The sequence below is a fragment of the Astyanax mexicanus genome, chromosome 2 (genome assembly GCF_023375975.1).
Source record: "Astyanax mexicanus isolate ESR-SI-001 chromosome 2, AstMex3_surface, whole genome shotgun sequence".
NCBI classification, from domain to species: Eukaryota; Metazoa; Chordata; class Actinopteri; order Characiformes; family Acestrorhamphidae; genus Astyanax; species Astyanax mexicanus.
In genome coordinates, this window is record NC_064409.1 from 18,534,261 (window position 1) to 18,548,559 (window position 14,299).

At 37.1% G+C, this 14,299-nt stretch overlaps 1 protein-coding gene across 2 annotated transcripts in view; it reads left to right on the plus strand.

Annotated features, from left to right (window-relative positions):
- Nucleotides 1-4,369: 4,369 nt before the first annotated feature.
- Nucleotides 4,370-14,299, plus strand: part of cerk (ceramide kinase) — a 43,512-nt gene continuing 33,582 nt past the window's right edge. The window contains exon 1 of one of the 2 annotated variants that reach the window (XM_022663658.2): nt 4,370-4,761. In XM_022663658.2, coding sequence (XP_022519379.2) covers nt 4,608-4,761 — 154 coding nt within the window. In that variant the 5' untranslated portion in view covers nt 4,370-4,607. The remainder of the gene's footprint in view (nt 4,762-14,299) is intronic. The other variant, XM_049473644.1, reaches the window with a different exon arrangement.

Sequence of the window (14,299 nt, forward strand, 5' to 3'; positions counted from 1 at the left end):
TTCAGCAGACCCATAATAAATTTATGAAAGAACCAAATTTTATGACTGTTTTTTGTGACAAACATGTATGTGTTCCGATCACTCTATCACAGAAAAATAAGAGTTGTAGAACTTATTGAAAACTCAAGACAGCCATAACATTATGTTTTTTTACAAGTGTATGTAAACTTTTGACCACAACTGTAGGTATATATTTAAGTAAAATTAACATTGTTGTTTTATTCTATAAACTACAGACAACATTGCTCTCAAATTCCAAATACAAATTTTGTCATTTAGAGCATTTATTTGCAGAAAATGAGAAATGGTTGAAATAACAAAAAAGTACAGAGCTTTCAGACCTCAAATAATGCAAAGAAAACAAGTTCATATATTAATTAAGATTTAAGAGTTCAGAAATCAATATTTGGTGGAATAACCCTGGTTTTTAATCACAAATTTCATGCATCTTGGCATGTTCTCCTCCACCAGTCTTACACACTGCTTTTGGATAACTTTACCCCACTCCTGGTGCAAAAATGTAAGCAGTTCAGCTTGGTTTGATGGCTTGTATTCATCCTTCTTCCTCTTGATTATATTCCAGAGGTTTTCAATTTGATAAAATCAAAGAAAGTCTTCATTTTTAAGTGCTCTCTTATTTTTTTTTCCAGAGCTGTATGCTCAGTCCTTAATCAGGCAAGCTACTCTGTAGAATAGCTGACCTTGTGACCTGACCCTGGCTTTCTCAGCTGGGATATCTAAAAAAAAATCCCTGGTGGTCTATTCAGCATTCTTACCACTACTACCGCCTGGGTGGTGAGAGTGCATTAGTGTGCTGGGTCATTGATAGGGCTGCTAAGCTGTTGGCTCCCTGTGCAAAGCACTTAAAGCACCCTTTCAGCTTAAGGGGCACAGAGGAATGGGTGATGCTGCTATTTCTTTAGCTAGGATTAGTAAAAACAGTTCAGTGGTGGTTAGAGCAGCACGTTACTGATGACAGAATTGGGGGTTCGATACCCGGTTTTAACAAGCTGCAACTAATTATCTGTATTAGAAAATAAAACAATGCAGGAGGAAGAGCATTCTTTTATAAAGCCACCCAACTTTGAACCTCCCTCATAATATTCAGGACCTCCAACCAGAAATGTCTAGTCAACAGTTTCCTGTCCTGTGGGCAGTGTCCTGTGAGCAATGATAAAAGACAAGAGTTGGAACATAAACTGTACAGCAACAGATTCACAGCCTCTGTCCCTGACTTTTCTTTGTCTACAAGGTAGATCAGCTAAAGGTACAAGTGTCTAATAGAATGGAGGACAGTGAGGGATTACACACAGTGTTTAAAAACTCTAGCAGCACTGCTGTGCCTGGTCCACTTCTACCATCAGCACAACACACACTAACCCGCCACCACCAGTGAGTATCACTGCAATGCTGAAATTGACCTGTCTGTTCTGTGATGGTTCTACGGGATCCTGACCATTAAAGAAGAGGGTGAAAAGTCAAGTATGATGAAATATTCATAATAAAGTATAAAAAGAAACAGGACTACAGTCTGTTATTGTAGAACTACAAAGAGTCCTATATGTTCAGTGGATCTGAAAATATGTGTGTAGAAATACTGTTATGCTTGATTTGGTGTATATTGTGAATAAATAATTATTATATTCATCTAGCCAAAAATTGCATTGGTCACAGTCAGCTTAGCCTTAGATTTTGCTGTCTCATACATGCTATTTTGTTGGCAGGGCTTTTATTATAGAGGTTATTATGGGTAAACATTAGCCATGTCAGCTAGACCCTACTGTAGCGTAGCAGAATGGGTGTCCACATACTGTACATTTCCTCATAGCTAAACCTTCCTCTGACTAATCCGACAGCCTCTGACTGCTTGTGTGCTTCTTATGAACCCTGATCTCATTAATTACAGTCAGAGTTTTGTATGAGGAGCATAGCAGCATATGAAAACCACACATGAGATTGTTTCTAGGTGCTGTCAGTCCTAACATTTATTTTAGGTATTATTATTAATATTTACCTTTCAGTATTAGATTATCGCTTCATATAAATCATTGTTAATCTACAATAATTCATATGTTAAATATTAACTCAAAGGGATTACATTGCAGTTTGGTTGTATAAATTTCCTTCCTGCCCTGATCACATGTTTTCTATCAGTTTTCAGACATTAATACTTAATTAATACTTAATAGTTAATTATTAGTCTTGTATAATAAAAACATGTTCTTTATACAATATGTCCTATCAACATTTGTTTCAGTAAAGCATCAGAGCGAGAAGTTTTAATGTAATCAGTAAAGCTGAACAGTTTAATCCATCCTGTAGCCCGGGGTCAGCCCGAGGTCAGTTCTCTCAGAGCCCAATTAAGATTAGCTTCTGGATCTTCTGACTTCTGGTCTGTGATCTTTTTAAAGGGTCATGTTTTAAATATAAATGCAAAAGATGGAAATTTGTGGTGATTGAAGTCAGAGATTGCCTAATTAATTTCTATTATTCAATTAACTACCATTAATCAACTATATTTTTTATTATTAATATTTTTTAGAATAAATATAGATGACCATGTGTTTAAAGTGTTCATTTACTTTGGCTGTAGCAGTTCCATTTGTGGTGCATTTTTTTACCCTCTTGGTGTTGGTGTGGTCGGTGACAAAGGGTCTTTACTGGTGGCCTGTCATTAAGAAAAAGGGGCAACCACAAGTGTCTGTGTGCATTTAGACATTTATTTTAGCAATGGATGCAACTAAAAATAGCTGAATGCATCCATTAGGAGGCAAAAATGTAATATAAAAGTAAATACAAACATATTATTATGAACATTAGTGATAGGTCAGTCAAAGACAATTCGGCTCAAAGAACCAGTGGACGATGAGAGAATTCTGGTTCATGATTGTGAGACAATTTTTTTTTTCTGTTAGAGACACACGTGATTGATCTGAGTCCTCACTGAGCATAGCATCACAGCATAGTGAGCACACAAACAGGAGGCAGGGGACCTTTTTGTCTAATCTGGATATGTCTTTAATTTTTGTAATTTATAGTATATATAAAACATCCAAATAACTGAATAAACATTTAACATATTGTACATTTTTACATTAGTCATTTATTTCCACATAATTTGTTATGCATAAATAATGAACATTTGAAAGAATCTATTTATACATTAGTAATTTATTTTACACATACATAATTTGGTAATTCATTTATTTAAGCAACACAAAATCAGAAGAGCACCTTGATAGCTGAAAGAGCCGCCTCTCTGAAAAGAGCCAGAATTCCATCACTTATGAACATAGTGTCACTGCCATCCAATAACCTTGCCTCTTTGTTTTCAACAAAATTTTAATCTGATAATAGTTCATTTCATTTTTTGTAATAAATGGACCAACAGAAGTGTTGCAAAATGACAGAGTTAAAATATTTTTACACTGATATTTTTAACACTTCTAATTCTAGACAGAAAAAGAAAAACAGCAGACAAATATTAAAAACACACTCACATTATATTAAATTCTATAATTACTTTTTTTTTATTTTCTTTAGTGTCCTCTTATAATTGGAATATTGTACAAGGATAATGTAAAGTTTATCCTCCAACAAGTGCACAAAATTAAGTTAGGAGAGAGACATTTTACAATATTTATTTTTTCTATATATCAGGGACTTCCTGTTTTTTTCATCTTCTCTTCTAAATCTGAAAAGAAAATAATACAAACTAATTAGTATTATCTCACAAAATATAGAAATAAACATACTTAAATAATTGACAATTTTTTTTTCTAAATTAATTTCTCATGATGCTGCATGGCCACCTGTGGTAAAATCTCCTTCACCTTAAGTTGATCAGATCATTTAATTCTAGCCATTAAGGATAACGGCATGTGTCAAAAGTAGGACTTATGCCTAGGTCAAAATTAAATGTTTAATGATTTAGGGCTTGTCCTCGGTTGGTAAGTAATGACATTTTTACTATAATATAAGGTTTTCTTCTTATTAATTAAGGCTATATAGAATAGAGGGAGGTGGCTTTAAAAATGCCCTTCATCCGGCATTGTTTTTTTTTAGTTAGAAAAAGTCCATAAAGCTTGCTAGATGCTGTACAATTACATTTTTTCTGTCTTGTTTTAATCTATATTTTCACATTTTTGAATTAGTATTGTTGGACTGTAAACCACTGTTTATTTTTAAAATAGCCATAATTACTGTCACGTGTTTTTATGTTTCTTAAAAAAAATGTTATTATTTTAGTATTATTTATTATTAGTATATTATTAGTACTATTAGCAGTATTAGTATTATTTTAGGATATAACAATACAGCACTGAGCGCCAAGAGTGTGCACAGGCTCCTCCCACAGCTAGATTACGCGCTGACGCAAGTGCGCCGGAGCTCGAGCTGTTTGTAGTGAGGGAAGAAGGTCCGCTATGTAAAGAAAGAGAGAGGAGAAGAAAGGAGCTGCACCGTGGAGAGAGAGAGAAACAGAGGGATAAAGAGGAGGACAGACAGCGCTGAGGGACCGCAGGAGGTTTATTCTACAGGTTCCGCGATGAAGTCCAGATAACCGGGGTCTGTGTGGCAGAGGCTGCGGTGTTTTCCACGGCGGAGGAATGGAGAGGCCGCCGCGGCTGCTGTGCTCCGAGCTCCGGCTGCAGGGCCGGGTGTGTGATGTGTCTCTGAGCGGCGCCGCGCTGTGCTGGAGGGAGGCCGGACAGAGCGGCCGAAGATGGGGCTCTGCGGGAGTGTACGGCCCTCTAAAGGCTGGTAAGAGAGAAAAACTGCTGTTATTTGGGATAAAGGTGTAAAAATAGTGGTGTCCTCTTTGTTTTCAGTGGCGCACCATAACTGGAGCTGATGCTGGCTCTGCTAAAGGCTCCTAACTACCCGTAACTAACTAGCTATTGACAATAGGTTAGTAACGTTACCTGAATGTGTGAGTACACCGGTCACGATACTAATTCTATATATTGTCCCTAAAATAATAAAGATATTAATGTAATTTTTTATTTAAAGACCTCTAAGTCTTATGGCTCAGGTGTACTGATAATATAATAACAGCATATGGTGCAACTACACAACTTTTAAAGTTAAGGGGACTTAAAATGATTAAGCTAAAATATTCACATAATAAAACTAAAAAACTAATAATGTTTAAACATTCCAAATACATGAAATTAAACTGTTGTTAACCTGGTTAACATAGCAATAAGACTTGTTTTTTTTTTTTGATAATGCCAGTGCATTTAAAAAAATTAGAACCTCAGAGAAAAGTTACTTTATTTCAGTGAAACCCACATATTATATAGATGTATTACAGACAGAGTGATCTATTTTAAGAGTTTATTTATTTTTTGTTGTCAGCAGAGGGGAAGCATAAAGTGCTGTAACACTGCACTGACTTTGGACTTGATATATTAGATTTTATTTTCAAGCAGGACTATAATATTCTAGTTTACTGAGACACAGACTTTTGGGGTTTTCATTGGTTTTAAGCCATAATCATCATCATCAATAAAAGAAAGAAACAAAAAGTGAAGTTAGTCCAAGTTAATTGGATGAAGGATAGTCCGGTTTGATAATTTAATAATCACTCTACTCAGTATGAGACAGTGTTTGAATTGTAATGCTTAAGGATCAGTAGCTACTGATGCAGTTTAACCATGGTCAGGTATATTGAGAGAAATATTGTGTATACTGTAAACGTTTTTAAATGTTTTTAACACCAGCTTATTCATATTAATTGTCTTTTCTTTGTAAATAATAGTGACAGTGAGTGTTTGTTGTCAGTAGCTAACTTTCCCTGCCTCATTTCCTCAACAGGAATAACAGCTTATGTGTTAGTGTCACAGATCTGTCTGTGTAATCAGAGTTGAGACAGGCCATGCCTTCACCTGAGGCCTGTTGATTTAGTGCTGATAGCAGTGTTTTAGTAAGGAAATGGCATAAATGAGAAACGCTAAGAATAAAATAGAAAACCTGTATAAAACAACAACAAATAAGGTTGAAATCTAGAATAATGTCATAGATACAATAATAGTTTTATAGCAACAATATATACTGTAGAAAAATTGGCCTGAAAGTCAGGGGTCAGTAATATAAGAATTAATAGAGCTGTGCTATTATATTACCTTAATGGATCAGGCGGTTCGATGGGCCTCACAACTGACAAGGACTTTTTATGTAGGGATTGACCTGACTCGGCCTTAACGCTCAGGGCAGACATTCTTTTTGCATGACCAGCCAGTGTGAAAGTCATTTGTTTAATTTGTGAATACTCATGTCACATTGTCTCATGTCTCAAGGTAATAACGCGTGATCAGCCCAAACATGTACAATACAGCAGAGGAGTCCACTTTTGTTAAATAGATATAAGATTGAGTTTGGCTATACTGTACATGACAATATACTGTAGGTATAGATGATACATTCTGTATAGATTTATGCTATAGAGGGGTAGCTATGTTTAGGTAGATGGATAGAGACAGGACAAATGGGTTCTGCTATTCAAATACTTTCTTGCATTGTAAAGTGTTTTTTATTACATGTCTGCAGCCCATCATGTAGTTAAACAAGATTTTTTAAAAGACTTTTTGTAATTAAATGGGTCAGGTGGTATCCTAAATATTCTTAGAAAAAAAAGCACACTGTCAATACGATAGACTTTTAATATACTGTCCTGATATTATAGGTACTGTAGATGTAGATGGACACTATTGATTATTTAAAGACTGTAGATATAGACAATGGATGGGTAGATGTGTGGATGAATGAATAGATACTATAGCTATAGATAGACATTATAAATAAAGTGTCATTTTGACCAAACATTTTGCTGTCGGTGCATCCCTAGTGTACATACAGAATATACATATATATATTGCATAGGTATTGCAGTGCAATAGCGAAAGTTAGCTTTGCAATTTCTTTCGAGTTTCCTGTAGAAATTTCTTAATAAAGTAGCACTTGACATTTTATATTTACCCACAGTCTGTGAGGCTTTCGGGCTGACTGCTGAGGGCTGTAATGAAGCTGCGCTCACTGTGCTGTATGTGTTGACACTCTGTTCCACCTGGGAAAGGTTTGAAGGTTTAAAGGACAGCCTGTGCTGATTCCTGTGCTTATTTAAGGACATGGTGTCTTTTAGAGGAGTAGAGGGACTCTACTGACTGTTAACCATTAGGGACTGAGTTGCTAATATTGGTAATATTGCTGAGTGTCCTTTAAGGCGTTTGACCTGAATTATAAGTTCTCATGAATCATTTACTGACTGCTAAATATACTAAATATAGAGCTGGAGTGAGATTAAGATCTTTTATTTATTTTAATTTCCAAAAGTTTCCGTATTTAAGCACCGTCCAACATAAAGATGTTAATCAGTTACTGTGAAAGCCTGTAAAAAAGAAAATGACCCGTGTTCAGCTGAATCTGACACAATAGCAGCACAAAGTATGGCGGACATCAATTTCACTTCTTCTTTCAGTGCTGGGTGAACTCTGTGGGACTGTGTTGCTATTTCTGTGTTTAGAATTATAATGGGTTAGAATGGTAAGCTCCAATCAGTGTGCAGTTAGTCGAACAATACCTCAGCCTGGTTTCATGTGACAGACCACGAGGACAGGTGGAAACAACAGCTGGCCTTTTCCAGACTTTATGCATAAAAATTCCCTGTGCTGGCAGAAAGTTCTGGTCAGTTTGTTTGGAGGTTAATGATACACAAGCTAACTTCTGCGCTGTCATACTGCACGGCGATAGCTCTATTGCAGGGCTTTTTCACGTGTGTGCAGGAACTGAAACTAGAACAAAAAAAAAAAAACAGGAGGGAACATGCACCAAACAGCCATGACATTGAAACCACACATTGACATTCTTTATTTACAGACTGTAGTCCTGTATCTGTGTCTCTGCATACTTTATTATTATCCTCCATTCACTCTGTTCTTCAATGGTCAGGACCCCACAGGAGAGACCACCAAAGAACAGCTGTTATTTGGGTGGTGGGCAGTGTCCTGTGGACAGCAACCTGTGACCACTGATGAAGGTCTAGATGGCGACCAATACAAACTGTGCAACAACAGAATCAGAGCTTCTGCCTCTGACTTTACTTTATCTACAAGGTGGAGCAGCTACAGGTAGGAGTGAATAATAGAGTGGAGGAGAGTGATTAAACACAGTGTTTAAAAACTCCAGCAGCACTGCTGTATTTGATCCACTCATACCATCAGCATAACACATATTAGCTGTTTTGTGATGGTCCTCTGGGGTCCTGACTATTAAAGAACACAGGGTGAAAGGAGGATAATAAAGTATGCCGAGAAGAACATACAGGACTATTTTTAATATAATAATCTAATATTTTATATTTAGGACGACAGGATTATAGACATAGTAAAGCCCAAATTATACTTCTGCGTCAAACCTACAGCGTAGCCTATGCGTCGCCGCGTACCCTTTGCCGTAGCTTGACCTGCACCTCCCTGGAAATGTAACTAGGCATCGCAGACAGCCACAGCTGTGATTGGTCCACTGGGCCTTGTGTTTCCGCCCACACAATTCTGCAGAGTGATGCAGAGCCACTGATGCGCGCACGCAGAAGTATAAACGCACTCCGCTGCATAGCACACTCGCTGGAGCTAAGTGGACTACAGCCTAGGTTGGACACAGAAGTATAAATTGGCCTTAAGACCCCACTGTTTGTGGATTATTAATAAAGCAGCAAGTTAAAGATCCACTAGTAAATACTATTTCAATCAAATTAATGCTGATTTTGCCTGGGAATGCTCTGTAGCCCAGTGTCTGAGGGCTGTTCAAGCCTTTTTCTGAAGCCTAAACAGACCTTGTCCCAAGGGCAGGACAGTTTTGGTATTAGATTTCCTTCCTTCTAAAGACACTGTAGACGCCCTGTCCTTTGTTGTATTTCTTGGAAACTTGGAAAGGCACATGATGAAAGACTTTGTCTTGTAAATAGTAAAAGATCTCTGTTAAAAGTTAATGAATTCTTGTGTACTCTATTAAAAATGAATGTTTGTTTAATGCAAATTTCAGACTAAAACAGGGTTATCTTATAAAGTACATTGTAACATTGGAAATGTTGCCATGAACGGGAAATTAAAGGTTAGTAATATTGTGCCTTCTCTATAAAAGCATCATATCATGCTGTATGATAGTCTTCTCAACTGACAAGAAACTATTATGTAGGTATTGACCTGACCTAGCTTTAACGCTCATGACAGACATTCTTTTACATGACCTTCTAGTGTGAAGGTCACAGTTTAAAAGTGAACACTGACTTGACTGTTTAAAGGGTTTACCATAACAAACCTAGACATTCCATTATGTCAAAGTTAAAAACGGCAGAAATAGAGAGTGTTTTTTGCAGGACAGTGGTGAGATTTACAATATCAGTCAACAGTTTGGACCTTCTCCTTCAAGGTTTCTTTCTTCTTCTTTTTTTTAAATTTCATATTTATATTGAGGGCATCAAACTGTGATAGAACGCATGGAATTATGCAGTGAACATAAAAGTATTTGGCCTCCAAAATCACCAGACCTAAACCCAGTTAAGTTACTTTGGCTTTGGAGTTGGGCTTGCGTTTGGCTTTGGAGTTGGGTTTAGGTTTGGCTTTGGAGTTGGCCCTTGGAGTTGAGTTGGCCCTTGGAGTTGAGTTGGCCCTTGGAGTTGAGTTGGCCCTTGGAGTTGAGTTGGCCCTTGAGTTGGCCCTTGGAGTTGAGTTGGCCCTTGGAGTTGAGTTGGCCCTTGGAGTTGGGTTGGCCCTTGGAGTTGGGTTGGCCCTTGGAGTTGGGTTGGCCCTTGGAGTTGGGTTGGCCCTTGGAGTTGGGTTCTCTTCAGAGTTGGTTCATCTTCGGAGATTAATTGTGTTTTGATTTAAGTTGTGTTTGACCTAAACATGTTCTGGATTGTTCAACGTTTTTTTGAGGTCATTTACTACATAATGTGTTACAGTTGTTCGTTTTGATGTCTTCAGTTTTAATCTACAATGTAGAAAATTATACAAATAAAGAAATGATTGAATACTGAATGAAAAAGAGTTGGTTCAAACATGTTCCTTGGTACTGCAAGCAGGATTTTCGATTGTAAACTGCATGGATCAGTACAGTATAATTGAACCAAACATATTGAACACTGACCTTTTGTGGGGTGTAATAGCCCTGAGCATGTGCTCTGTCCTTACATTAGTCTCATGTCATCCATACCACTCATGCCCTGCATGCCTTTCAGCGAGCACTTATGTTTATTTACGCTCTCGTTGAGGGAAAAATACCATTTAATTAACGAAACAGGATAGCGGCCACAGCACACCGCCCTTCCAGACCCATGGCTTGATTCTGGAGCTTAATTTTCTCCCTCTGCATGCCTAACGCCAGCCAATGCCAGTCTGAATCATGTCTGTGTTGACAGGGCTGGTGTAGTGTGTACTTAGCTCGTCTGCTGTGTAATTTAACCCAGTGCCTGGCACGTTTAACTCCTCCTAGGGTACGCAGAGTGTAGAAATGGACACAAAAGATATTATTTGAGCATGGCTGTTTCACATTAAGCAATGTTTAGTGAAGGCCAGAGCTGAGCACGCTCAAACACATGGCTATTAGAGGGCAGAGAAGGTTATGTGAGTGTTATGTAAGCATCAGGGATGACCTAAACCCACCCCCACCCCCCCTCGTGCTGCATTAGTGTGCTGCATTAGCGTGCTGCTGACGTGCCTGCTCCAGCTTGTGTATACCCAGCCAGGGCTGCCGACAAAGCCTAGGCTTAAATCTCCCACGAAACCAACCGCAGGCCCGGTTCACACTGCCAACAAAGCCTGCTTGTTTTCAAACCTTCTGTGATACTATGTAATACATATATTACATTTGATGGTTCTTGGTTCGGGCATGAGGTTCTAAGGGCAGAATGTAGGGTATTAAGTTAAGTAGTGTTCTGGAACTCTCTGGGGAACTACATTCTCATTGAAGTCTTAACATCCATTCAGCCTCTCAAGCTTCTGCAGGCAGTAATTAGTTTGTTGGATCAGGAGTGTGGATTAGGGTTGGATCCAGTGACTGTTGGATCCAGTGATTTTATCTCTAAAACAGCAACTTTACAGGAAAGAGAAAAAACTTGTAAACTTTCAATGGAAGTCAATGTAAAAAGAGTTTATTTAAGGTCATTTTAAAGAGTGTCTATTGGTCTGTTCATCAAGAAATTTTGGCACAGTGAAAGGGACAGTTTGTCTGTTCAAATTATGTAGTAAACTAAAAATCGACTAAAATGGAGATAAGTGTTTTTCATAGGGCAGTGATGATATGTAGAGTAAATACCATTTACAGTGCTCAAGTACATATGGTCCGTCTCACTGTAACAGAAACTTGTAACTTGAAATTTTGGACAAAGTGTAATGGTAAACTAGATTCACTTTATGTCAAAAAGTAAGATACTGTAGTATAACAATGTGCTGAAAGTTTATCATTGGTCATTATCAGTATCTTGATCTCAAACATACAAACATAGATTTGTATTGTGTTATTAGAAAATTATTTATGAAGGCTCCTGAGTGGCCCTACTGTCTAAGTGCTGGCCCTCTAATTGGCTAATTGATGTTAGGGAGTCTCTGGTTTCTGTTAGGGCACTCATTAATACTCCTTTTACCTATGATGCTATTCCTATTGCTCACATTCTTCTAAGCATTCCTAATGTTGGCATGAATGTTAAGACTTAAGTTACTGACCACAACAATCATGGCAGCAGTTGAAGATGTTGTAATATTACTTTAATGTAAACAGTGTTGGTCTGTAAGGCCATCAAATACTTCAGAACATGTGGATTGCCTCTCTTTAAAATGTTTTGCCTTCAGTTTTTTCTTTGTTTTTCAATCAACATCAGACCTTCTGAAAACAATAGCAAAATTGTCATACAGAAAGTCTGTTAATGTGACCAACACCACAAACTACACCACATAATCAATAATAGAAGAATTAACTAGCTACAGTTGCCTGACAGCTCATTCAGAACTCATCTACTTCATGTAATCCCGTAAACTAATTATTTCAGGCTTGGCTTGGTGTAACCCTGTCTTCCTATAATATGTCAGAAGAGATTTAAAAATAATAATAATAATATAATAAAAAAATATGTGGCAATTTTAAATTTTAACTCAGGGAAAATTAACTGTTAAAATTACACTGAAGATGAAAAGTTAAAAAATAAAGTCAGACAGGCCAACATTTAAAACATTAAATACATTTTTCTACTTTACTTTATTTTTCTATTTTACTGTTCACACTACTGCAGGACACTCATTGACAAACACTGATGCTCATAAATGGATTTGTTAATAGACCTTATTGAACTCATTGTGAAACCAGGATCTGTAGGAATGTCAGCTATTGTTTGGTGGTATTTCCCCCAGCCTAGTTCACAGGGTTTGTTTTTTAATGACCCAGTGACTAGCCTGACATCAGAAGAGCAGAGACGCTATAGAACAATGAGAATAAAAGCAGTTCTAGCTTCAGGTAAAAAGTTCTAGTTTCTGAAGAGATCTGTGACTCATTGAAAGAAGACACTAGGTGCTTTAAGCTTACATATTCACCATCATGGAAAACTTTATACTGTGAAGAATGCCTTTTATAAGGCTTTATCTGATCCAAGTTGCTTGAAATTGCTGATACAGTTCTAATGAATAATTCCGCTCCACAGTTTAGATAAGATGTGCTGCTGATTGATACTGAAGGAAAATAGCTTTATTTTTAGTAACAGGTTATGTAATAAGAGATACTGGACTGACTGTATTAGTTTACTGGTGATTAAAAAAAAAAAAGGAAAGAACACCTGACCTTTGAAACGCATTGTCTTTGTTGTTCACACTCCCGAAAGATATGTGTTGTTATTTGTAGACTGCTTATGTGTGTTATCTATTTTTATTTGATCTGTTTTCTAATATTAACATTAGTATTAGATTCCAATTGGTTCTGAGCAAGCTGGTCAGTGCTGATTTAAAAACAAAGAAAGACTTGCGGTTCTTTCAGTAGGGGTGGGTGATATGTCCCTAAATTAATATCATGGCATTTCATTTCAGTGTATTTTCACGATAATGATACTCTTGACGATATGATACAAAAAAATCAAATACACTACTGCAACAAAATGAAAATTACATTTTATTATTGCATATGTGATATGGCACACCCCTTACTGAGATATAAAAAAATACAAGCTTTTTATCAGATTAGTAACAGAAGTCAGTAATCCAGAATGTCATGATACTAATTATGCGCTCCAGATATGTCCATATATCTAGGATTAAAGTAAAATTAATTATACTGGACAGATTGAATCTGTCTCTAGTAGACATATAATGGGAAATTTATTATTGTTTACGATATTCAAAAATGTTGGCGATATCATTGGTGCATCCCTACCAGAAGTCACTAAAATCAATGAGCCTAAATAAAATACATATTATAATAATGTACTCCTGCCATTGGACGATATATAGGAAAAAAACAGGCCTGTTTCTGAATAAGTTTAAACCACGGTCTTGCATTATGTTAAAAACCTGTTTTGTACCTGTCCTAACCTCAGCTGTTAAAGCAGAATAAATGAAAATGATCTACAGAGCTAGGCTTCAAGTATCTTCAGTGGAAAAAAACACATTAGATGGTTCATCAGTAGAATGAGACACTTGACCTTGCGGCGTCGGCACAGGATCAGTCTCATATTACTGTTATTTCACTGAACCCCATTTAACACAGAGTGCCATGATGCAGTTACTGAAATTACAGCTAGAGGAAGAAAAAAAAACATCTTAACCCGAGTGCTCCCCTCTTAATTCTGCTCTCATCAGACTGGATACACTCCTTTAGCTTCTCAATCAGAGCTGCTGTGGGTTTAGATTCCCTGTTGGATTGAGTTTGGAGTGTTTGGGAACTCCTGAGAGAGATTTCTCTCCAGCATGTAAACTCAAACAGACTTTATTACTGTGTAATCTCAGTCAGTGTCAGAGTGCAAGAGTGGATAGGGAAGACGGCCATTTTAAAAACGTGTTGTGGTAGATGGAAGGAAGTGTAAAATGTTTTGTCTGTTTTAGCTTTCCAGAATGTTGCGCAATATTCAGGATGTTACTTTCTCTATACCCATAATATTAACGGATTATCTTTACCTTTATACTGCTATTAAAGTCTAGTGGCTAGTGTTACTTGAGGTTAGCAACAGGGCTGGGGCTGTCAGTTGAAAATATTTTGGTGCTATATAGAAACATATTTTAAAGAAACCTTGATGAACCCACTTTTTAAAGTACATGGTCCTGCATGC